The 27,017-nt window shown below is 35.9% G+C and overlaps 1 protein-coding gene across 1 annotated transcript in view; it reads right to left on the bottom strand.

Moving 5' to 3' along the window:
• Window positions 1-27,017, bottom strand: part of LOC129230713 (DNA topoisomerase 3-alpha-like) — a 94,417-nt gene that overhangs the window by 33,338 nt on the left and 34,062 nt on the right. The window contains exons 10-14 of the mRNA XM_054865133.1: window positions 12,233-12,343; window positions 10,294-10,368; window positions 4,362-4,412; window positions 549-627; window positions 352-465 (exon numbers count right to left, since the gene is read on the bottom strand). Of these exons, the coding sequence (XP_054721108.1) occupies window positions 352-465; window positions 549-627; window positions 4,362-4,412; window positions 10,294-10,368; window positions 12,233-12,343 (430 nt within the window). The remainder of the gene's footprint in view (window positions 1-351; window positions 466-548; window positions 628-4,361; window positions 4,413-10,293; window positions 10,369-12,232; window positions 12,344-27,017) is intronic.

Below are 27,017 nucleotides of genomic sequence, written 5' to 3'. Positions count from 1 at the left end.
CCACAAATAGGCATACAAAAACTTGTGCCACCCTATGACAAATGCTTGGAAAATCACTGGAACAATGCCGAAAAATAGCGAATGGTTGGTAGATTTTTGTGGAATAAATTTCTTTGTTCTATCTGTACTTGTTCTTTTTTTAAATTTCAAAATGGTACTTAATTTTAAAGCATCCCTCGTATTATTCCTTCAGATTTTTTTTTTCTTTTTTTTGAGGGGGGGGGGCGGGACATGCAATATAGCAGTGAGAAAATTTATGAAAGAATCTCTTGAAATAATTAAACTCTAAGCAAAATTCAACTATCAAAGAAGAAGAATAATAAAAAACATTTAAATACTGAAAGAAATTACCTTCTACAAGACCCATTCCAAGTTCACCAGGAATAAACCGATTTGATTCATTAAGTCCAACATAAAGTCGAGACTTTATAGTTTCTATGTGCTCAGCATGAGTAGCGTCAGTACCTTGAAAACATTAAATATATCAAAACTTAAGGAAAAACTCAATGGAGTAAAAAGAAACCAAACAATTGCAAAGTAAAACATACCTATCCCATGTTTTTCCATCAATCCAATAAGATCTGCTTCAGTTAATAATTCTGGAGCACTAGTTTCACTTTCAGACATCTATACAGAAATACATTTATTATATAGACAGATTAGAATGATAGTGGCATAAATCAAACTTTACAAAGTGAGTTAAGAATGGATTTGGGTTCCTCTTTTGTTCCCCTATTAAACCTACAAAAAATATAACAAAAAATCAACACTAATGTAACAAAAAAATACTGAAATACATTGGCCACTACGAGCGCACGAGAACTGTCTAACTACGACCGCTGTTCAGGTATGTGAGTCATTTAAAGTTACTTTAAAAAAGTTGATGCATAGTTTTAAAATATTGGGTGAGTGCAAAAGTTCGTGCGGAGTTGCACTAGATGGCGTTAGAACGGGTGAAACGTGTTGTCCTTAATACCACTATCTACGTAAGTCAGATCGTTGGAAAGGTGACGTGTGCAGCTTTCATTCCAATCAAAATAATTTGTGCAGATACAAACTGCTTCGAGAAAGATTACTTTTAAAATGAGTGTTGATAAAGTGCATTTATGGCATGTTATGCTTTACGAGTTTCGGAAGGGAATAAACGTTGCAGCAGCCGTAAAAAACATTCAAGACGTTTATCAAGATCAAGCATCAGCTAAACGAAGTATGGAGAAATGGTTTGCAAAATTTTGTTGCGGAGATTTTAAGCTGGAAGACGAGCCACGCTCAGGTCGACCTTTCGACATTGGTGACGACGTTTTGCGTTCTTTAGTTCAGAATACTCCACGAATTTCAACAGAGGAAGTTCTACAGCACTTAACATTGACCGATCAACCGCTTTTCGGCATTTAAAAACAATCGGATTTGATTTAAAGCTCGATATATGGGTACCCCATTTGTTGACCGAGAGCAACAAAATCCAGCGAATTTCTGCTGCCGTATCTTTACTCGGGCGGCTCAAAAACAAGTCGTTTTTGGATCGATTAGTGACGGGTGATGAAAAATGGGTCCTGTACAACAACGTTCAGCGCAAACGCACATGGAAACAGGCAGGTGAACATGGTGACGCAATGACAAAGGCCAGTTTGCACCCGATGAAGGTGATGCTCCGTGTTTGGTGGGATTGCAAGGGTATAATTTATTTTGAGTTTCTTCCCGCCGGCCAAACAATTGATTCGGATAAGTACTGTTGTCAATTAATTAATCTGAACCGAGAAATCAAACAGAAACGTCCAAGTTTGTCAAATCGCAAAGGCGTAGTCTTTCATCAAGATAACGCTAGACCACACGTTTCAAGACAGACGCTACGCAAACTGAACAGCCTGAAATGGGATGTCCTAACTCATCCACCGTATTCTCCTGATATCGCACCATCGGATTATCCCTTATTCCGGTCATTGCAAAATCATTTAAATGGAAAAAAATTTGACTCTTTGAATGCCTTACAAAACGTCGTGTCTTTGTTCTTCGAATCTAAACCACGCAGTTTTTATGATCAGGGCATCCGTATGCTGCCAGAACGTTGGAAGAAGATTATAGACAACGATGGAGAATATATCATTGATTGAATAAAGAGTTTTGCTTGCCTAATCACTGTATGACTTTCTTTCACAAACTCCGCACAAACTTTTGCACTCACCCAATAATAACAATAAGTAAATCTTATCTTACAGGCCCATGGAAAGAGCCTAAAACATATCTCAAAGGAGTTTCCAAATTTCCTCAAAAGCTACAATCATGCTTCGTTTGCTTTTCTAAATCTTAACTCTAAGTTGAGATTTTAGCTGCTCACAAAAATGAATCAGTAAGTTGCTAAGATGCATGGTCAAGCCGCAAAAATTAATAGCCAAATAAAATAGCAAGTCTTACTAAACAATGTACATCAATGGGGTTGTTTCCTTCAGTGAAAAGGAGTACGTTTTGTCACTGAAATTGGTAGAATAAGCAAAAAAAAAATAACATGGACCCAGAAAATACTTTCATTTTCCCAACAGTTATTTTTTAATTATTTTTTTTAAATGTCCAATTTTTGAAACAAGGCGTGGTCTTGATGATGTCAGAAATGATGCTCTTTGGCGCATCTTTGTACCGCGTTTCCAGGTTATGATAATCAATTATGATAAGCGAATTAAAATTGCACGCAACGCTCGCTATCAACCATATCGTTGCCAATACACCTGAGTCAAGATGCAAATTAAATATTTTGCTCTGTGAATGGCAACACAGAATGGCATTTCATCATTTGTGATGTCATCGGACAGAAGCATAAACATTGAAAGCGCGCCGATTTAAGTAATTTTTTTTTAATATTAAACTTTGTTAAATTATTTAAAAAATGGTCAGATCCTACGTTTTTAAGCATGCTCTTTCAGAAAAAAATACTTTTAAAATTTTGGAAACAACACCATCCAAAGTCATCATCTGTCGTGGCAGGAATAAGCGAATTATCTCCAAAATTATAATACAGAACTAAGTCGTAAGCAAGCATCTGATATAATATAAGAGGTATGGTTGTGATATCCCTCACCTCCAAATTCAAAAATTCCCTTTTTCACTATTGCTGTACCTTGACATTGTGAATTCAAAAAATAGTTATTAAATGTGTTCTAATCAAATTATACTGCAAGACTAAATTTCTCATGCAGAAAAATATAATTAGATTGGTATAGTAATGGAATAGTATAATACACAACTTTATTAATGTTGAAATGTTTTAACAGCAGAAATAAAACTTGTGTCAGTGTAATTGTTTTCAGAAGGAGGACAAATCTCCAAAAAATTGTCATTGAAAAAACATGACAATGAAAATCCACTTTAAAATAAAGACATCTCAAAAAACTTCTTTGGAATAAGGATAAAAGTATCTAAAAATCTGCAGAAGAATAGGAAGAGGCCCTAAAACTCTCCATTAAATTAAATACAGCAGTTTCCAAAACCCCGTTAGAAAATAATGTTGCTATCCCTAGATTTAATCTGTGAATTCCAAAAAAGATTGGATTCCAGTAGTAACTCAGTTGTGTATTCCTAGCGTAATGTCATTATTTTTACTCAAAGACAAAGTTAATTCAGGGTAGTGTGTATGCTCAGCCACAATTTTTTGTGCTAGAAGAGTTTATAGCACTGGTGATGAATTTAATGGATTATAACGTGCGATAAAATGCTCGGGAGGAATTCTTTTATCCTGATATGGTCCATTCTGCAGATGGTGGTCACATTAAACACTTGTAAAGAAGGATTAAAACTGCTACATCTGTGAAATACATGTACTTTGGTTGCAATCTCGTTCCAACTGATAGTTAAGAAAGTATACTGCCATGGGCAGGTAAAAAGGACAGTATCTACAAATATAAGGTTTAGAGATATTTGAAATAGCATGATTTTGATTACCCCCAAACGCTAATAAAATAATAAAATTTGAGGGGGTTTTCAGCTGAAACTAAATAAATATGTTTGTGCATAAAAACTGAAGTCAAGGTAGATGATAAAAACGCAAAACAAAAAACAAAAGAAAAGCAACAATTTGTAGATACCTGAACTGGGAAGCACCGATCAATGAAATTGGTTCATTCATTTTGACACACTCTGAATTAAGTTGGAATTTACAGGAACTGTATACTAATTATTTTCATGTGCACAGAGAAAGAGGTAAACACAGTTCAAAATATTATAAAATGATGATTACATCAAGATTTGAAACGGATTCTAGATCATTTGCAAATTCATTTCTATTATTATACTACAATGACATTGAAGTGCCATTCGTCTCTTTTTCATTTTACTTTAACAATTTATTTCATGCAAAATAGAACTAATCAAACCTCTATTGATGTTGGCTGGAAATTTTCATTCAATTCATAATGTCCAATGATCTAAAAAAGAAATCATTTATAAAATAAGCAATTCAAAAACAACAATATTTGATATGGAAAAGTTAAGAAACTTGAAAAAAGCTATTGCTTGCACCAAAAACACATAAACATTGCTTAGGGAACTTGACCAGAAGCAAAATTTCCAAATTTTCAACACTGAAAAGTTTGAAATACTCAGAAATTTGTGCAAAATAAAATTTATGGATAAAATACAAATTAAAAAAAAAAAAAATCAAAAGATTTGAAACTTTCTAATCAAAATTATTCATAATTCCTTTAAATCATTTTATAAACTCGTCACCATGCTCAAGCATTCAAAATACTAATTTACAATTATTTAAAGCCAAATACTAAGCAAACCAGAAAGATTATTTCAAATCATTGGAGATAGACCAAGTGTACAAAAAGGATTATTTCAATTTTGTAGGACAATTAAATGAAAAAAAAAGGGTAGAACTATGTTGTTAGTTGTTCACTTAAAATGTAACATACAAATCAAAATATTTCAGCCTGTTCTTTTCCCATACGAAGATTGTCATGTATGAATATTACGTTTAGCATGTTACAAATTTAGTTACTGGCCCAGGCTCCGCAGAGTTTTTGGGAAAAAATACAGTGAAACCTCCCTTAACGGACACTCCCGAATAACGGACACCTCTAATTAACGGACATTTTTGCAAGTCCCAGTCCCTCAATATAGGCCATTCCATGTAATTCACTCTGAATAACGGACACTCCGAATAACGGACAGTTATTTCACAAAAAATTTCCCTTGCGATCGTAGGACTTCCATTTTTTTTTTTTTTTCACAGAATATCTTAGTAACTGCTTGCCTTACAAAGCTTTTCATTCTCCACAACTGATATCCCCCCCCCCCCCCCGTCATTTCCTTATCACTGTTTCTTGGAATTAAAAGGGTGGTAATAGGCAGAGGCAGCGATTGGGGCTTAAAAGTTGGGGGCAGAAAAAAAAGAACTAAAAGACATGGTACTTTTTGCGAGCAGCAAAAAATGAAAAAGAAAAAAAAAGTCATAATTTTGTTACGGCTAGTTTCGAGAGTAATAAAGCAGATAAGTGAAAATTGATGTCAGTCTAACAATTAAATTTAGATTTCAATGAATTTCGTACACAATAACTATTCAAAGGTTAAGATAAAAAAGAAGAAACTGGGTGCTTTTTCTAACTGGGGCTCTTGGGAGATGCAATTGAGCGTACCGGTGCCGGTAGTAGTTGGCTGTATGGCGCCGTGGTTTCGTTGGGTTGTTTAATTTTTAGACATGAAAAAAATTTGCCCATATTCAAGGTCATATTGCCAACTATCAATCATGCAATAGTGATACTTGAAATAAAATAAATAAATTAACCATAAAAAGTAGAGAATTTTTGGAAGCACTGAAATACAGTAAAAACTTTTTCCTGAGCAAAGGGGACACTGAAGGACTTGCTAAGGTAAATGATTTAAATATTTATATTGAGAAACAGGCTTGTAATGCAAAAAAAAAAGAGATGTAAAACTGTTTTAACTGATTACTTTAATTGATTAAATGCTTTTCAAGACAAGTGTGTGCTGTCAGTATACCTTTATTAAGAAAAAACAGATTAATTACACTTGACGTAAAATGTAGTAAACCTTTCGCAACTGTTTCGATTGTGTTCTACAAAGGGAACAACAGTCCATTTTGAAAAAGGTAAATTAAGTAGTTCCTCCTAATAGCGGACACCTCCCAATAACGGACAAAACTTCTAGTCCCTTGACTGTCCACTATTAGGAGGTTTCACTGTAGTAGGAAAAATAGGAGCAAAAATTTCATAAATAGGAAAAAATACTAAAATTATGCTTTCAAACTAGGAAAAAAGGTAAATAATATTCTAAAAAAGGAAGAAAATTGCAACTAAAATCATAATTACAAATGTAACTATGAAAAAAGAGTTACAAAGCTGTTCCATGTTTATTAAACATATTAATGAAAACAATTAGAAATTTTATTCAAGATAAAAATAACGGGAAATTGCTTTGCTTAAGAGAATGTTTTACTTATATATTTCAACTAGAGCCATTAGCAAAAGGCTTCAGTGAGGGATTTACTAGGGGGCGGTGGCCGGAGGGAGCAAAGTGACCTTCATTGCGTCCATGACCGTCACTTTTTGAAACCAATGTATGTAATTTATTGGAATTACTTGCAATTGCTACTATTTTAATCAAGTAAATTGCAAAAATTTTGATTTAAATTAATTTTAGACAGTAGTGTAGTCGAGGATGGACTATGTTAACTACTTTTTAAGTTTTAACCAAGCTCACCCTTTCCCCTTTTTGTAAACTATAATAATTTTTGTATTTGTATATGTGTCTATCTAACTTTTTCTTCTATCAGTATACTATACTGGTATGATAAGACAATGCTATGATTTAGATTGTAATGTGGGAATTCCAGGTTAAAACTAGTAGATCTAAATTTGTTCAATCCAAAAGTTGAAATAAATTAATTAAGGACAAAAGAAATTTCAGACAATTTGGACTTTTTTTTTTGGGCTTCGCTGGGATTTAGTTTTTGATATCATTCCTGCGCTCTTAACAGTTAAACAACTCCAATCACAACTAAATTGCTTTCTATTTAGATAATTTTAGGATGAGTCTTCTGACATTTCTATATCCAGTGGCGTAGTAGGGTGGGGCGGAGAGGTCGGTCTGCCCTGGACGGCTTACTTTTGGGAGCGGCAATTCAGCACCTTTGATGTTAAAAAATATAAAAATAAAGGAATCATGCTTTGACTCTATTACTGGAGGCAAAGAAAAAACCCCCTTCAAAATGCAAGGTTTTGGTATGACTATACAATTGCGCTTTCCAATGTTCAAAGTTTAAATATTTCCGTTGTGAGCCCCTAAACCTTCCTCATTCTCTTAATGGTTCTCTAAGACAGACTTACTTATATTGTATTTTTAAAACTAAAATTTCGGAAAATATTTAAGAAAAGACCCTGACTTCCGATTGTCACCAAAGGCTAAAACTGAGATTTGGGAGAGAACCTCATCCCCCCAAACGTTACTCTTAACTGCAATTTTTGATGTAAATTTCGAATATTTCTCCAAGATTGGCACCTGACACCCCCTTCTCACCCCCCACCCTCTTCTTGTAGGAAGAATACGGACTAAATTAGTTCCCTTCTGGCAAACAGCGGAATCGCTCGGACGGTAGAAACTGTAGCTATGCCACTGTATATATCATTGAGTTTGTGAGGCATTTTATACCTATTTCGGAAAAGTTAAAAATCAGTCAAATTTGTCTGTGAACTTCACTGCAATTGTTAGGAAAAATATGAAATTTTAGTTCTTGAAGACAATTCCTAAAGGTTTAAGAAATTTCTAGTAACTTAATTCTTTGTTATTACAAACATTAAAAATTATCCCACTACCTAACCAGCAGACGAATTGTTCCCCAAAATAGGAACTCCAACAGAATCATGCATTTGTTTACACAACGCGATGATGTGACGTCATTGTTACAGAGTTGAGTAACGTTTTGCTGAGCGCATGTGAACAAATATTTTAAAAGGTTTCAGTTAATATAAAAGGTGTTTTGTTGTTTCACAGTGACAATTTATGCATGTGATTCGATAAACGTCACATCATCACGTGGTGGGATTGGGAAATGTATTTAAGTGAGTGCACCCAATCAATCAATCTCTTATTCTTATCTTATCAGTTTTGATGTCGCCGTAACTGCAGTTCGGTGTGTTACTGGGAGCGGTGTGCTCCAGTTTGTCAGTTTCACGTTGTCGAGTGGACTTCATCTTTAGAAATATGTAGGAAATAAATTCGTTCTGCCTGGCTAAAAGAGCGGGCAGGTTCCATTGGTCACCTTGAGACATTTTGCGGTGAAGGAAATGAAAGAGTGAAAGATTGGAGTTTCTTTCACGGAAGTTGATATTGTTGGATATAGGCTTCACAAGACTGTCGAAGGTTCACGCTGGATTGGATTAAAAGGTGTCCTGGAGTCTGGCTGGACTGGATGCCCGAGTGTAAGGGTTCTTCACCGGATGTGGCGGTTCTTGGTGTCCGAAAATTCAAGGCTATGGGAGGTCCGGCATGGCGGCTGGTCACAAGTGGTACGGGCTGCAATCAACTTTGACGGACGATCCAATGGAAGGATCTGGCCTTCACGTTTTGATATGCCAAGTATTAAGGACTGAATATCCTGAGTGGTATGAAATTTCATCATAAATTTTATCAGGACTATTCTATTTTTAGGCATTAGACTCAAGGTGGACTAGCGTTGACTAGTCGGTAAAGTTTTGGAATTGAACGATACTGTATTATGAAATGTGTTCCTATAAATGTTCTAGTGGGGGGTTTATTTTCAGTCAAAATGTTTGTGGGTTTAAAAGTAGCTTATTAACCCTTGTTGATATTACAAGTTTTAAGATACATTTATCATTATTGAATAAAATTGTTTTTGACTGTTAAATGTGTTTTTAATTCCATTTTTCTCCCGAGCAGATCACTCCACAATTTCCATTGGGCTAGCAACAACCCGTTTTAGTTCCTCGAACTTCGGGTATTTCGTCCATGGTAGCACGCGAGTCCAACAGCAATGTTGATTTTAGAAAGCAAATTACACCCCTCACCCCCAAAAGCGATGGAGCACCCCCAAAGCGTTTGGAAATAGCTTTTCAGAATAAAAGCACTCAAAAAAAAAACACCCCATCAAAAAAAGAAACTACTTGAAAAAATTCCAATAGCGCAACTTGCACCCCCTCATGGAACTCCCCCCCCCCCATTTGGGCATCCCAATTAATTAGCATTTTTGTTCATTAGAGTTTATTATTTTCCTATTATAGAGTGGTTTCTGCGATTTTTTGAACAATTTTTTTAAGTAGATTTTTGAAAAGAGGGGATTTTTTTGTCCCCCTTCCTTTTCCCCCCTAACCGGACTCACAAATGCTGGGAAATTTTACCCCTTCTTGTTGGAAGGGTAAGAAGTTCTTTGCAACATATTTAAACTTTTATTGGGGGGGGGGGATGTTTATGTTTTGCGTTTTTTTTGCTTAGTTTTACTGTACTTTTGTTTTACTTAGTTTTACTTGAGGGGGGGTGACAAACAGAAACAGCTTTTTCTTTATCTGTAAGGTTGTTTAATTAACATAGCTTCAATCAATAGAGTAAAAGGAAATCTGTGTAAAAAAAAACCAACCTTACAGGTACAGGAGTCGTCTTTTTTCTTTTTTAACTGTAAATTGGAGTTCGATAGTTTTAACTGTGAGGAGAAAAAAGCACAGATAATTGGTGCATCATTAATTTTGCACTTTCATAGTGATGGTCTGTGGATAAGGTGCTCAAAAATACAGTAGTCTGGGCAAAAAGGTGGAAGCAAGATTATGCATTGAAAAAAATATTAATAAATAGGAAAAACAGGAATTTTTTCAAAATTTTTTAAAAAGTAGGAAAATAGGAAAAAATAAGAGGTCTGCGGACCCTGCTGGCCCTATTAGAATAAAAATTCTGTGACTTCATTATGAAGCAATATTGGGCATAACTTCATTTGATATTAACTGCTAATGATTTTTCAAATGACAAATTGTAGCACTAATGGATCCTAACATGTGTCTTGTTTTGCCATACCGGCTGGCTTGAGTTGAAAATGGATCACCAAGTTTTCTCTTCTCAAAGCCTGGCCAGCAGCACACTTCACTCATTGCATATATTTCAGCCTTGTCAAACATTGCCAAAAATTATCAAATTGTAAATAAAATTACTGAATTTTAGGTGTTCCAACAATGAAATAATGCCGTCTCGCATGATTTGGCATAAGTTTCATTGTAGGTCATGCCAAAGCATTACCCGATCACAGATTTTGGCTATTATATAAATGATTACTAAAAATACCTTTGCATTCCATCTTTCATAAGGATACACTTCAAGGTAATTTCGAGCAATTATTATTAGACCATTAACAGCAAACTAGAACATAAAAGAAAAATAGCTTTACTAACAAATCAATATTTTCAATGCACAATTCCATCGCAAGTATTATATTTTGAAGTTTTAAAAATTTCTTCAAAAAACACATCTGTGCTAAACTAACTTTTCAAACTGGCATTTTGAACAATTGAAATGGCAAAAATTTTATACAGCAAACTATAACGTGAACGAGCAGATTATCATAACGTGAACGAGCAAATTACCATAACAGGGATGAGCAAATTAACATAGCAAATTGGCAAGAAATTCATTATCCATTATTTGTAAATACAGAGGCACACCAAATGACATTTTAATTTTTTACTGCAGGCAAAGCTGTGCGGGTACCACGAGTATTATTATATTTACAAAACACCAGTGACATGCAGTCAGCACAAGCAAACCAAGCCTGCTTGAATTGGAGTGATTGGCATCCACCAGTCTCCTCTCACTGGATAGAAGCTAAAGTGACGTTTGTTGTCATGGCAACAACCCTTCATTCATATTTCTGCTTGGATTAGGCATGTTGAATTCTCGTGGTTGGCTGTTTGCCAGATGGGAGAAAAGTGCATGGAGATCTCGGGCGAGCTACTCACAGGTTTTTACGCATTTTGAGGAACAGAAAATATGTACCATATTCATATTTTGTGTCCTTAATGAGCATAAAAATAACAAATTATTATCAAATTTTTATTTAGGAGTGCCCAAGCATTGTTTGGTTTGCTTGGGCGGACCGCACATGACTGCAAAACACCATAGTAAATTCTACCTATTTTAAGCAGAGAAGGATACCATTTGAAGCACTTTTTTCATTGGGGTAGGGGGGGGGGGTGATTTGAATTGGGAAATTCTTTAATCTCTTATATAATTAAAAACTGAGCGTATCTATGTATCTATGTATGTCCAAGCTTCTTCTCCCAAATGACAGTGAACTGAACATCGAACCAGGTATCGATGGATTCGTCATCTTCCCGCCTTCATGTTTGGCTATTTAACATAATCCTCCGATAATAATTAGCGGAGATATCAATTAAAAACTATTAATTATGACACTTGGATCTCGACATAAAATCCATATTTTTCGAAGGTTTTCCTCCATTCAAATTATTATTCAGTGCTTCATCTCAACGTTCCGCAACAATGCTTTTATTAAAATGTATAGCGTGAAGAAAATCATTGAGATGAAAGATCTGTTGCCATTTTTTTTCTCGAATATGAACAGGTAAAATTCTTGTTTTTGTTTTGAGGCTTTTCCTGTAATCAGGGGATTTAAAATGCTTACTTTCTGCGGGGTTTTCCGCAATTTGCCGCAAAATTTCACTGACTTTTTTTTTTTGTTCAAGCCTGAGTATTGAACTCATGTCACTTGACATATTTTTTTATTTTCAAGGTAGACCGTGCGAAGCCGGGCGACGCAGCTAGTCTAAATTTATTTGTTGTCTGCTTATTTCCACCTCAAAAATCAACTTTCATGAGCAGAGCCAACATCTTTCTTACCTGGGATGAGATCTGAATCAAAGACAGAAGACGTGGTCAAGAAGTTATATGTTTGATATAGAAGCTAAGTTACAAACTTCATTGAATTGACAGTAGATATGTTGCTCTGATCACTTTTCATTAAGCAGAAAGTTGTATCTTGGCTCATGCTACAGGCATATAAGCTGAGAGCAGTTTGTTAGCTGAATGCAAAAGATAGCTCAAATGCAATTCTGTCGGAGAACTTACACTTTCTCAAATCGTTTTCCAAAATATTCAAACAAGAGAGCTTATTTATTTGACACATTAATACACGCCTGATCAAAGATTTTACATAATTAAAAACTTAGGACACAGTCTAAATTTAAAAAGAAAATAGAAGTCATACCCTTTCATTATTGACATCAATTTCAACAGTTGTTTCCCTTCCTTCAGCATCTTTCGAAACGCAAGCTAGAAAATGCCGAACAACTAATTCATAAACGGTTTTTTCATTTCCCTAAAAACATTTTAAAATGTCATGTCAAATGAACACTTGAAAAAGATAATACAGCACACACTTGCAATTAAATTTAACTATTTTTTAAACTGAAATTCATAGAAACATTAACATGGGACAAGTTTTAAAAGTAGTTTTAGAAATTTTTACTCCGAGAGTTTAGGATAAGGGCACATTTGAAATTTTTTTACTTCAACCCAAAAATTAAATAGTGCAGTTCTTGCAATTCAAGCAGGGTGGAAAATAAGTATTTAACTTTGAGGAGCAGTACTGCTCTTCAAATTTAAAGTTGAGGAGTAGTTCTGTAAAAGTGAGAAGCAGTTTCACAACATTTGCTAAATTACATTTTCAACAAGAAAACAAACAAAGTGCACATTCAAAAAGTTTTGAACAGTGACTTTGGTTACAAGTTTTTATCACTTATCTTTTACAAAATAGCAGAACTGGTGCAAATGGGTGGTTCTACAAATACAAGAATATTTAGGGCAGGAAAATTTCAAAAAATTAAATTTACAACATTCAAAAAAATATGTTTGCACCCTATTTATTAATAAAAATAGTCGTCTTTTATCACTAAGCACAGTGCATCAACATCTAGTTTTGTCATTCACATTTCAAAAACATTCAGGATTTTTTTTTCCAAATCACAAAATTTTTAATGCAACTTACGACACTGTATTGTGCAGACCCCGAAGTGGTTTTTTGGGAGGAAAAAGTAGGAAATAAGGAATCAAAAATTTCAAAAGTAGGAAAAGTAGGAAAAAAATCACTTTAAAAAGTAGGAAAAAATAGGAAGAGATAGGACTACACTCACGTCAAGAGGAAACAAATTCAGCGTAAATTTTATTTCTAATGTAAAATAAACAGTATTTTTGATTTAAAACTGTCCCAAAAATAAACCAACAGTACTTTTGAAGTATTAAAAGAATTTAATGAAAGACAGAGTTGCAAAAACAAAACGAAATAAGCTGAGAATCATCAGTATGAAAAAAAAAAAAAAAAAAAAAAACTGGTGGAAACAAAGATATTAATTACAAAAATATGAAAATAAAATCCAAACAAAGAAACACCTTTAACAACACAGTAATAAAATTTTTAAGTGTGACAGAATAAAATGATAAAGAGCGCGATAGGGGAAAAAAAACAATAATAATAATAATTTTAATAAAACTCATATTTTTGTGTAATAAAACCATTTTTGTTGAAGATTTGTTTTGTCAAAAACGAAAACATTCCTTCGAGAGCATCCATTTATCATTTCAAAATACTAACACTTTCAGCTCCTGTTGTCATAAACTATGATACAAAAAGCAAAGCAAATATTAAATTAGTTTTAGTTAAAAATAATCAGCAGCTGACATGAATTCTTGCATAAACAGGAGCAGATGTTTGAATTTGAAAAAAAAATAGAAAAAAATTAATTTGAATTTTGACCTCTAGAATTTAAATTATGTTTTTCGCAATCACGAGTGTGTGTGTGTATGTAGGTATGTGTGTTTATGTGTGTGGGGGGGTATGTGTGTTTGTGTGTAGGGGTATGTGTATGTGAGTGTAGGGATGTGTTTTTGTGTCTGTGTGCAGGTATGAGTGTGTGGGTAGTTGCGTGTATGAGTGTTTGTGTGTGTGGGGAATGTGTATGTGTGTGTAGGCATATGTGTTGGTGTCTGTGAGCAGGCATGAGCGTGTGGATAGTTGTGTGTGTATGTGTAGGTGTCTGTATGTACGCGTGTGTGTATGTATGTGTTTGAGTGTGTGTGTGAGTAGTTGTGTGTAGGTGTCTGTATGTTTGTGTGTGTGTAGGCATATGTGTGTGTTTGTGTGTGTGCGTGCGTGTATGTATGCGTGTAAGTGTAGGATATTGACGCAACCTGGAGACGGCTTTCGCAAGAGGAGCAGCATCGTGAGGAGTCGGTCGACGGTGATGCTGCAGAGGGTGCTGGCGGGAAAATAAAATAATAGCACATCAAAACAGTCAAGTGAGAACAATAAGCAATCGTGATTGCTCAAAAAAAAAAAAAAGAAAAGAAAAAGAACTGAAAATGCAGAATTAAAATAAAGTTGTTGTTAAATATGGAACATAAAATTTATATTAAACTAAATAAATAACGAAATAGGCAAACTAAAGGGTTTGTATTATGTTATGTATTTTTAGCATTCAAAATAAATTTTTGTTTCAGGCAGATTATTTATGGGGGTCTGTGGGGTCTATTTCTCCAGTCCGTGGCTTTGGAAAATTAATGCTTAACTAGACAAGTTTGTGCGGTGTTTGTTGTTTTCAGATAAAATTTGCATTCAGTATACATCCTTCGATGACGGGCCAGTTTTAATTTTAACCAAGCAATAAAAACGAATATTTTTTTATTGCTTTGATTATTTTTTTTACCTCCTTGTTCCAAAATTTTTGTCACAGAAAAAAAAAAGGAAAAACCCATGCATGGTAAAAGTAACATTTTTATCAAAGACAAAGTTCAGTTACTAATGTTTCTCTGTGCATAAAAGGGAAGGCATATAGTTTCTCTCAATCCTCACCATACAACAAAAATATTCATTCAAAAATTGTTCACGAAATTGAGAGTGAGGGGGAGCACCTGGCATCAAATGTCTGCATATATTTTTTTCTCCCCCCCCCCCTTGATCAGGCGCCTTTAGTACAATAACTTGCAGTAGATACGCCACATCGGTATAATTTCCGCACCCCGGAAAGAGTAAGAGTCTGTCAAAAAAATTTAATGTTCAGAAATGCCGCATTGCCATAAACGCAGCACATAAAAATAATGAGCAACTCCACTGATATTGATGATACATCAGAGTAGAAAATACCCATTAAAAAAATGCAATACATTTATGCTTGTGGTTCTATCTCCCAACTTTTAAAATTTGAAGAAATAAAAATAGAATCTCGCATTTAAATTAATTTCCGATTTTTCTCCAAAAATCGGGAACGTTTTGCCCATCTAGGTTTTTTTTTCCTGCAAATACTCTTTGCACGGAAAGAAAATAATTTCTTTTAAATTTTAAAATCATGTTTACGATTTTGAATGAACAATAATCATATTTCTTGTATGAAAAAAGTTAGTTTCCGCGATAATTTTTGAAGTAGTCCGTTTTTGAGAATTACTGTCGCTTTTATTTTGTATTAACATCAATAAAATATGTAACAGTGTACAGGTTTTTCATTCTTTTCTTTCTTACATTCCTTTCAAGGTTTTATATTGCCTTTCTGTTTAAACAGAGCTCCATTTCACTTGTAATCAACTGTACAAAAAATTGGGAATAGGAAATATTTTCGGCTTTTCCGGCACTTTTTGAGCAGTCGGCCCTTTACTTTAATTAAAGCTTCTAATTGACGAGTAAATGATATATAATTATATCAGAATGTGCCAGTTTCTATTTCTTTATTGTTTTGTTAAAACAGTAGGACTGAAGTCAGGGCGATATAAAGAAAAGTCGATTATAAACGCCGCAACGGCAAAAAAGTCACGAAAATTTCACTTTTAAACACGCAAACGCCACGGCGTTCCTTCCAGAAATTATTGTAGTCAATCAAAGAAAAATTCAGGAGCCGCTTGTTTCTTTTGCTTTTCAAAATTGAAACATGCAGAAACTTATCGGTGCGGCATTCTAAAACTAAGAATCAATGAACAATTAGATGTGCCATACTGAAAAAAGAAAAAAGTAGGAAAAAAAAGGAAAAAGTAGGTAAATAAGGAGAGAGCTCTAAAAAGTAGGAAAAAGTAGGAAAAATAGGAACTCTTCGGGATCTGATTGTGTATCATACTTTTGAACGAACTGTGATACAATACCGCTTATTTCCTGCACTGAATTCAAGCAGGAAATATTTTTAGCTTTTGGAATTGTTACTAACAGAATATGTACTCTTATGTCACTGCTAAGGACATGTCACACCCTTACTGCTGCAGCAATATGTTTTCAATTAAATTGGCTACAAAGATTTGTTCAATATTAAAGGCAAAACCAGTAACCACAAAATTATGAATTTTATGGAATTGTAAGAAAATTTCCCTTTGTATACAGGGGAGTCAATCACTACACTCTGTGCATTGGTGCAATCCTAAGACAAGGAAGGGGTAGAAGAAAAGTACCCACGGCAGTCCCCGAGAGAAAGGCACCACAAAACATGTTTTTCAAACACAGTATGAGCCGGACTTTTTATCATTAATAGACCTGACTGACAGGAAGTTCTTGTCTCTTATTAAAAATTAATTCATTCCCCATGAGGCATTCAACTAATACAGTCGACTCTTGCTAACTCGAAATTGAAGGGAAGACATAAAAAATTCGAGTTACCAAAAATTCGAGTTATCAAAAATCTTAGAAAAAATCATTTTATTTAAGGTATAAGTATTCTTATAAGCCTCATTAACAAAAGCGAACACAAAATAAGAACATACCTTACTTTATTTAAAATATCTGTCCAGAAGAGTTTGACGGGTACTCTTTTTTCTCTCCCAGTCAATTATATTTTCCAAATAGGAAATAGCATTGAATGTCTTTAAGTCCATATCATGTCTCGATTCAATAAACAACCGCATCACATGCATGGCACTTTTTGCTTCATTAAAGGTTATCTTTTTGGATGGATAAGTTCTTCACTCTCATCATCTTCCTCTTCTGAGAGTGGTCGAAATTCGTCAACTATGTCTTTGTCCGATAAATTTCTACACACTTGAACATCATCATCTATGTTGACAAAGTCTCGAAATGTTGTTACAGGATCTAGCTGCAGAGCTTTTGACACTAAACTTCATTCCTCATCAACTACTTCCTAGATTTCCTTTTCTTTTTCTTCCTCTTCTAGATGGATTTCCTCAGCAGATGCTTTATGGAAACCTGCCTTTCTAAAGCAGTTTGCTATTGTCTTTTGTTCAACGCAATTCCAGGCTTTATCAACCATTCTCATTGCTTTGCAACACATTTACAGAAGAGTTGCTTCCTTCATCAATTTCAGCAATGCATTTTTTTACGACTTGATGACGATATTTTAGTTTGAAATTTTGGATGATTCCCTGATCTAACGGCTGTAGTTTTGAAGTGGTATTGGGAGGGAGGAACTCCAGTTTTACAGATTTTAATTTTGTTGTAATTGAGCTTGGATGGGCTGTACAGTTGTCAACAAATAGGACAATCTTGCGGTTTTGACTAGACATTTTACGGTCTAAATTTTTCAGCCATTTTTCAAAAAATTCGGCTGTCATCCATGATTTTGTGTTAGCTTCATAATCCACAGGAAATGATTTAACTCCAGCGAAACATCTTGGCTTTTTTGATTTTCCTATCATTACTGGCTTCATTTTTTCTGATCCATCCATGTTGGTGCACAGTAACAAAGTTACTCGTTCCTTGCTTCTCTTTCCACCCTGGCAAGCTTCCCCTTTCACAGCAATTGTTTTGTCAGGAAGACATTTAAAAAATAGACCTGTTTCATCGGCATTGAATACATCTTTGTCGTCATACTCTTTTAGAATTGAAGACAGTGATACCTTCCATTCTTCGCAGACTTCTTGACTTACACTTCCACTTTCTCCACAAATTTTGTAAAAAGTGATATTGTTTCTTTTCTTGAAATTTTCAAACCAACCACTGCTTGCTTTGAAATCTGTAAAGCCGAGCTGCTTCCCAAAATTCTCCGCTTTTTCTCTCAATATGTTTCCACCGAGTGGAATGTTCTGGGTACGGCACTGGGTAATCCATTTTATCAAACACTTTTCTACTTCCGGGTATTCCGCTATCTTCATTTTTTTCCGATCCCCTTGATTGTCATCAAAGTTTTTCAGAATAGTCTCTTTATTTTTGAGGATGGTTGAGAGTGTGCTGTTCGGAATGCCAAATTCCTTCGCAATATCTATCTTTTTCTTTCCCCCTTTTTCAACCGCATCAATCACCTTTTTTTCCTCTGCAATAGAAAGTGTAGTGTATTTTCGTTTTGTAGCCATATTTCGATGACAAATAAACCTGAGCTTTTTCACAGCACTAATAAGTAAAGTAAGAAGACGATGGATGACTAGAACGAGAAAGAGTTTGTGTTCCGAGGAACTGGTCATTCAAGTTCAGAGAACGCTTATTCTAGAAACTCGACCATTGTCCACAGAAAACAGCAGCCTAAACATGTCTCCCCTCTCACATACCTGTGGTGAACACGACTGTGAAAATCACTAACAAAAGAGCCCGAGGACACGTTTTTCTTCTCTAGAGCGCGTAAATGGGGAAGAAAAGGGATAGCTGTTTGAAAATTCAAGTTTTAAGGGATTGAAAATTTTTTAAGTGAATGGGAAAAAAGTTCGAGTTACCAAAAAGAAAGAGAATTTAATTCGAGTTAAAGAGATAAAATTTCATTAAAAACGCAATAAAGGTGCAGGGAAATACTTTTTTTTCGAGATATCGAAAATTTCGAGTTATCGAAGTTTGAGTTATCGCGAGTCGACTGTACCAGTTATTTTATTGCATACTTTAAAAAATAAAAAATTAAAAAAAAAATAAATAAACAGAGAAACATGTGTAAAGCAAGAAAGAACATGAGTAAACATTGGTTTGACCACCAAAAATGGTGTATATCCATCCTCTTATTTCTTGCCCGGATTTTTACAGCAAAGTGGAACCTATCCCATCTATCTCTCTCTCTGCCGGCACCCACTCATTTATTTTCATACCAGAAGGGCACATATCCAAATTTGAATTTGCCACTTCTAATTCAAAAGTCGTTCACAAATAAAATATTGGAACAAAGTACTGGATGAGCATTTCCAATCAAGGGTGATACCCATCCGTATTAAGAGATCACAGCACGTTGCGTCTTGTGCAGGTTGTGGCATCTTCAGTCCTGTGCCCTTTTTGATGCCGCGCGTCCATTGTGCGACGGGGATGCCTGACCGTACTCTGTGGAACTGACGGACAGCTATTCTTCTTCTACGCCTTTGTGCCTTTGTTGGAATACCGCTTCTAAATAAAGGACTAGACTGTCTAGCACCACTTCGGACAGTTTTAAAACCAGGTGTGACGAGTTTGCCTGACAGCCCTGGACGGTGTCCGACTTTGTCGTTGCCGAAAAACCGCAGACGGGGAGGTGTGCTCCATGTTAATGAGGCGCCGGTCGACCAACGAATCCGGGCCCTGGTTTTTTCTACAAAAACAACGTAGCAGTGTTCGTCACCAAGTTTCCACCAATGGGATATTTTAAGGGGGCTTAGTGGACAAGCCCCGTTTCTTCGAAAAAGACCTCGATCCACACTTTTGAAAAACAGATTGCTCTAGGACTTGAGAGAAACAGGTGCCCTTAGGCATTTCTCCGGTTTCGTTGGAAACCGTGATTTTTTTTTTTTTTGTGACCACCACTGAGGCAACTGTGTTTGCCTGAATTTGTAACCCCATCAATGTAACGATTTTTATTTTTTTTTCTGTAAATAAATTTTTTTTTGTTAATTTTAAAAAGGGGTTTAGTCCTTCCTTGTTCGTGGTGTGATTTGATTTAATGAAAAGATTGGAATTGTTAATCTTTACATCTGTCACTCACGACGTCACAGCTTATTTGGTGGCAGCGGGTGCGATTATGTTTCAGAAAAATTGAAACAGACCCATGTTACCTTTGGTCTTTCTATTTTTATGCAATTTTGAAAGATAATTCTTTTTAAAACTTTAAGTACTTTTTACATAAAGTAGTCCTAGAGCTGATCGAAACCTATAAGATTTTGTGTGTGCCATTCCCCAAATTGGATTTGGATTACTCTGATGTTAAAGACGAACGCAGAAAGGGTGAGTCCGGTCTTTGTTTCTTGGTTACCGATGAGGCAGCTTTAGTGGGTTTGTTTTGAGAGAATTTAAGCGGAGTAAAATTGTTGGTAAAAATTTTCAATGTTTTCGAAAATAGAATTGGACTAAAGGTTTCTTGTGAGAATTAAATTCTGAGTTAGACTGCAAAAGAATTGTTTTGCAGATCTTTGCTATTTCAGTTTGGAAAGGAAAGTCATATAAATTAATGATTTATTTTGACGATATAGATTTCAGGTTAAGTAAATCTATTGAAATTGATCTGTAAAAGATATTTATGTGCATGCTGTTTTTGTGATTAGGTGGATTTTGCATGAAATAAATAGAGTTTTGCTTGTGAAAAAAAAAAAAAAAAAAAAAAGGAACGCTCTAAAAATCTATTTGTGCAAAATGGGTTCTTTTCTTTTTGAAATCGAAAAAGATAATCTGAGAAAGATAGCCTCGGAGTTTGGCGTGGAAACGTCTGACTCAGATACACGTCGGTACATAGTTAAAGCGATTGTAGGGGCTACTGATTATGATGAAGAATTTGCAAAATCGACTTGGAGACTTTTAAAAGAAGAGATAGAAAGGGAGAGAGAGCGGGAAAGAGAAAAACTAGAGAGAGAATGTCGGGAAAGAGACAAAGAAAGACAATTTGAACTAGATAAACTGAAACTAACTACCGCAGCAGAAACGGTTAGCTTGAGTTCAAATGGGTCAGCGAGTACAGATACTTCTAGGAGATCAAATTTAAAGCATCTGGTTCCAAAATTTGACCCGAAGCAATTAGATGTCTCGTTATTTTTTGAAATTTTTGAGAGACAGGCTAAGAAAGAGGAGATAGAGGAAGAGAGGTGGGTTTCCCAGCTTATTCCTTTGTTGCCCCCGGAAGTAGCAGAGCTAATTGTGAAGGAACCCCTTGAGAAAAGCGACGATTTTCCTCACATGAAGCGCCTGTTAATGAAGAGGTTCAAACTAAATTCTGTGGAATTGCGGATTAGGTTTGAAGAACATAATCGGAAGTTTGGTTCCTCCTGGGCAGATCTCACCTTCGAATTAAGAAGCTATCTAGACAATTGGCTAGAAACCGCGGAGGTAAATACATTCGAGGAGTTAAAGGAGTTATTGCTCACGGAGCAGTTAAAAAAGAGAACCCCTGCTGAGGTGAGGGAACACTTTCTGGACTCCTGGGAAGAATTCCGTAAGGCGTCAGACCTCGCTGAAAGGTTAGATCACTACGAGAGCCTTCGGCGTACTTTCAAAAAATCGGAGGGAAAACAAAACGACCCCAAAACGCACAAAAAAGAAAATTGGGTGAAAGGAGGAAATGATCCGGAAAAAACTAGCAATACTAAATCGGAAAGTGCTAATAAGAAAGAGCCCCCCAAATGGGAAAAAAACAGTAATTTCGAAAAAAGAAAGGAAATTATTTGTTATTTTTGTTCACAAAAGGGACATATAAAACCAAATTGCCCTGAATTTAAGAGAGCGCAAGGGGAACAAATCAATCATATTGGAGACACGAAAGAACTAAGCGAGTGTTTTGCCCCTTATATAAGTACTGGGAAAATAAATGGGGAGGTTCGGAAAATCCTTCGGGACAGCGGGGCCTCCATCGATGTCTGCCCCCGCAGTTGGATCAAAACAGAAGATTTTACGGGAGAATATGTTTACGTGAAGCAACCTTTAGATGAAGAGTGTAAATGCTTGCCTTTGGCAAAAATATACATAGAGACCGACGAAGGTTGTGTGTATTCTAAAGCAGCGATAAAAAACACGGATAGCGACGCGAGATTCTATCTTTTGGGAAATAGGACAGCGGAATTATTTTCTCGGTCAAAATCAAAACCAGAGGCCTTAAATGCAGTCGAAACGAGGGGAAGTTTACGTCGAAAACAGGGAGGAACGGAAGTGAATTCCACACCACAGGAAACTTTGAACGCAAACGTTTTTCCCCCTCCCGGAGGGGAAGAGTTGGACACTTGCTCACTACCCCCCACAGAGCCTTTTGAGGGATTAGCGTTAGCTGAAATAGATTCCAAATCATTCGAGAAAGAGCAGAAATTGTGTTCTGTTCTAAAACCCTTGTGGGAAGAGGTTTCGAAAGGGAAGGGAAAGGATTTTAAATGCATGAAAGGATAACTGGTCCGTCTGAGTAGATCTAAGCTGGGAGAAGAAAGGGTGCAGCTCTGTATACCCTCGAGATTGACAGAAAAGATTATGAAATTTTGTCATGATGGCGCGTCAGGCCATTTGGGTGCTACAAAGATGAAGGATAAAGTGTTGCGTCATTTTTTTTGGCCGAATTGTTATGCTGAAATTGAGTCGTATGTGAGGGCGTGTGATGCTTGTCAACGCATAGGAAAGAAAGGTGATCGAAAGAAAGCGCCTTTAAAAATCGTGCCTATCATTTCAGAACCGTTTGCGGTCATAAATATAGATGCTGTGGGAGTTTTGCCCTTATCAAAAAATGGGAACAAATATCTAATAACGTCCATCTGTATGGCCTCAAAATATCCTGACGCTATACCTGTGCCCGATATTAAGTCCCCGAATGTAATTGATGCCTTGTTAAAAACGTTCTCCAGGACTGGGTTCCCTCGGGAAGTGCAAAGCGATCTAGGGCGCTCCTTCACCAGTTTATTAACGACAGAATTCTTTGACAGGTTTGGAATAAAGGTTAGACACAGTTCTATTTGTCACCCGTCATCAAATCCGGTTGAAAGGATGCATTCTTCCATCAAACGTATATTAAAAGCATTATGCGTGGAATCGGGAGAAGACTGGGAAAAAAATTTACCGTTGGCTTTATTTGCCCTCCGTTCAGTAAATCATGAGAGTACAGGATTTAGCCCAGCCGAGCTCGTTCATGGGAAAAATTTGAGGACTCCGCAAACTTTGCTCTATGAGAATTGGATGGTGCCAGAAGAATCTGACCCAAATGTAGTAGAGTACATTCTAAATTTGACCAACCGTTTGAAAAGATGTCAGGATTTGGCAGTAGAAAAGATGAGTGAAATGCAGGTACGAAGAAAGGCTTGGTATGACAAGAATGCTGTGAATAGGCAATTTAAGGTGGGCGATCAGGTATTAGTACTGGCGACAAATAAAGCGAATAAAATGGCAGTGAACTGGATAGGTCCAGGAGTAGTTACGAGCAAAATATCGGAAACTAACTATGTTGTCGACGTCCCTGAGAGGAGGGACAAATGCACCATTTATCACGTAAATTTACTTAAACCTTATCATAAGCGCCCCGAACGAGTAAATTTAATAATAGAGGAGGAGGGGGAAGATGTCGAGCAAGAAGCTGAGATTCCTTTTCCCTTGCCTGACCCTACATATTTTGATTTACACGAGATGTTGCGGGCTAGCAATTTGGAAAAACGCGTGTCGGAAAAACAAATAGATCAATTAGGGAAAGTACTTCAGAAACATAAAAGAGTGTTTTCTTCAGACCCTGGGTGTACTAAATTGGTCACGATGGACATTGAGCTGACCAGCGCCGACCCCGTGAGATCGCGACCCTATAGGATGTCCCCACGGCAAACTGAAATAGTGCGTGAGGAAATAAAAAGACTTTTAGATCTGGGAATTGTAGAAATCGGGCAGTCCGACTATACTAGCCCCCTAATTTTAGTGGAGGTGCCTGGGAAAGACCCCCGCCCTTGCGTAGATTATCGTAAGTTGAATGCAATTACGCGCACGGAGTTTTTCCCCTTACCAAACATTGAGGAAGTAGTTGAGCGGGTGAGCGCAGCGCCTTACATAACGTTGATGGATTTAACAAAGGGATATTTTCAGATACCCCTGACCGAAAGAGCAAGCCGATACGCGGCTTTTGTCACGCCCTTTGGGACGTATCGCCCAAAGAATATGATGTTCGGTTTACTCAACGCTCCGTATTACTTTGTAAAACTTTTAGCGCAAGTTTTGAATGGCTTTGAACATTTTACGGCACCCTACATTGATGATATAGCCATATATTCGCAAAGTTGGGAACAGCATGTGATCGATGTGGACAAAGTGCTAGAGCGATTGGGTGACGCAAAATTAACAGTAAAACCTGTTAGATTTTTAATTTAAACTTTCACAAAAAGTGAAAGAATCACTTAATTTGAAAAAAAAAAAAAAAAAAAAAAAAAAACATTAAAAATAAGTTTTTGCATCACGCAGAATCAATCCCTTTTCGATGTAAACATTGCATCACGTTGTGACGTCATGTGTGCGATCGGTTGCAATGACTCAGTCAAGTGAATGAACTTTTGGGTGAACCGAGTCACCAGTTCATTGTATCTTATAACCGCGAGAATTTTTTGTAGATTGAGTTACTTTTTGATTGGCAACATATCTTTAACTTTCTTGCATTGGCAACACATCTTGTATTTTGCATATTCTTAATTTGAAAGCCATGTGAAGACCTTTAAATACTTCGAGCGATCTTTTTCGCTCTCTCGCTCTCTCTCTCACCTCACATAGCCGCAAAATGTGTTGTACGTGATTTCGTAATGTCTGCCAGTGCTCTTTACTCCTGGCAGGGCGTAATACAACGTGATGTCAATTTTAAAGTCATAAAACGCCTTTAGGCCTATTTTTGTATGTTACGTTAATGCCATATATTCCTTGGAATCAGCATGTTCGTAAAAACTGAATGTATCGTTGTATTTTAGCGGCTAATCTTTGTCTATTCTTCTAAATGTTTTTTAATATCAATGAAGATGTTGTTCGTCAACTTAAGTAATCCTTTGTGGATAATAAATACAGATTTTCCATGAGGAAAAATGCTTCACGTGTTTTTCTTTCCAACTTCAGGCTGTGGACATTTTTATTTGCAAGTTCACTTCTACTAGCGGTGTAGTAAGTCTAAATTTCACTACACATAATGCTCACAAGTGGTTATGGGCCCAGGTCACCTGGACTTTGCAATTCCTGGCCATAACCTGAAGAACTTGGAAAATTTGAATTTTTATGCTCTGAAGAATTTTTAAAACATCGTGAAATTTTTGAAAGTATGGAAGTCCCTACAATACCTTTACTAAATGCCAATAATTGGAATACTTGGAAGAGAAACATACAAGTTGTCTTGCGTCATTCGGGCAGCTGGGAATTTATCGAAGCTGACGAAAAAGAAAAGAAACTTGAGGAAGAAAAATTGACGTTCCGAGATAAAGCGGAAATAAATCTTAGAAGAACTCGAGCTTATACTACCATTTATCAGTTCCTGTCAGAAGAATTCAAGCCTCTCATCGAATGCACTACTGAAGGAAAGATAGCTTGGGAAATCTTGTGCAAGTATTTTGAACCTGACACCCGTGCCAGATTAATATCCCTGTTGGATAAATTTTTTCAAGTCAAGTTTCAAGATGGCGAAACTGTTGGTCTTTTCATCTGCCGAGTGAAAGCAGCCGCGTCACAATTAAAAGAAGTTGGCCATGCGATGTCCGACCTTTACATAGGTTTCCAGTATATCCGGAGTTTACCCCCTGAGTTTGCATCCATTGTACAGCAAATCTACAGATGGTCTGACGTGGACTTTACCCCATTGAAAATAGAACAAGAACTGTTGCTCGAAGCAAATAGAATTTCTGAAATGAACGTTCCACTACAGACACCTGCTGTGTATGTGACCGTTCCGAATTCGCTACCTGCCGGTAAGATCCATCCTTGTAAAAGTAGTTGTAAACCTGTGTCAAATTTTAGTAAAAATAGATTTAAAGGGAAATGTAATTTTTGTGGGATTTTTGGGCATAAAAAGGTTGATTGTTTTAAATTTAAGGCAAAGTTAAATTCTAAAAATTTATCTCAAGGGTCGTCTAATTCTCAACATAATGTGAGTGAAATTAATGAGTCAGAAGCTTTGAATATTACTTCATCTGATTCAGACATAACGTGGATTGCCGATTCTGGAGCTACGTCACATGTCACTAAAAATAAAAATCTTTTCTCTGATTTTAGACCAGTTAATAATTTAAAAATGTCTATGGCTGTTGACGGTAAACAAAGCAATATTTTAGGGATTGGTACAATTCAATTTTTGGTCAAAATTAATGGTAGACATAGGAAAATTATCTTGAAAGATGTTCTGTACAATCCTGAAATCCGTCGTAATTTATTGTCATTATCTAAATTGGAACAGGAAGGTAACAAATTTGTTGGTCATAATACCATTCTTAAAGTTTATGACAAAAATTGGAATCAATTATTTTATGCAAAGCGTAGAAATGACATAAATTTATATTTCTTTAAGCCTAATAGATATTTGTATTTGAAAAATAGTGAACATTGTGATAATTCTGAACCTGTTTGTAACATTTCTGAAAAAATTGGTAAAATTTCACCTGAAGATTTATGGCACAAGAGATATTGTCACATTAATTATGAATATATTTCTAGAACTAGCAAAAACAATAGTGTTAGAGGTCTTCCTGAATTGAATAAAAATGTTAACTATTGTGAAATTTGTAAATATACTAAAGCTAGGAGTATTTCTTTTAAATCGATTGGGGCCGTGAGATCTTCTAAACCTTTAGAGCTTATACACATGGATGTAGGTGAAGTCCCAAATTTAACTTTGAGGGGAGAGAAATATTATTTATCCATTATGGACGATTTTTCAAAACGCGTTGCTGTATACCCTATGAAATTGAAGTCTGATGTTTTCAATATTTTTGTAACATTTTTAAATCGTAATGAAAGGCTTTTAGGGAGGAAAATTAAATCAATTCGTACAGATGGGGGGAAAGAATTTTGCAATCAAAATTTTGAAATTTTCTTGAATAACCGTGGCATTAGGCATGAGAAAACTAATCCCTACACGCCAATGATGAATGGCATAATTGAACGGTTTAACCAGACATTAATGGGGGGAGTTAGAGCACTTTTAAAAGAGAGTAACTTACCTTCGAAATTC

Source organism: Uloborus diversus, chromosome 9, assembly GCF_026930045.1.
Source record: "Uloborus diversus isolate 005 chromosome 9, Udiv.v.3.1, whole genome shotgun sequence".
Lineage (NCBI taxonomy): Eukaryota > Metazoa > Arthropoda > Arachnida > Araneae > Uloboridae > Uloborus > Uloborus diversus.
The sequence above is the reverse complement of the archived record's forward strand: the minus strand, read 5'-3'. Positions and strand labels throughout refer to the sequence as shown.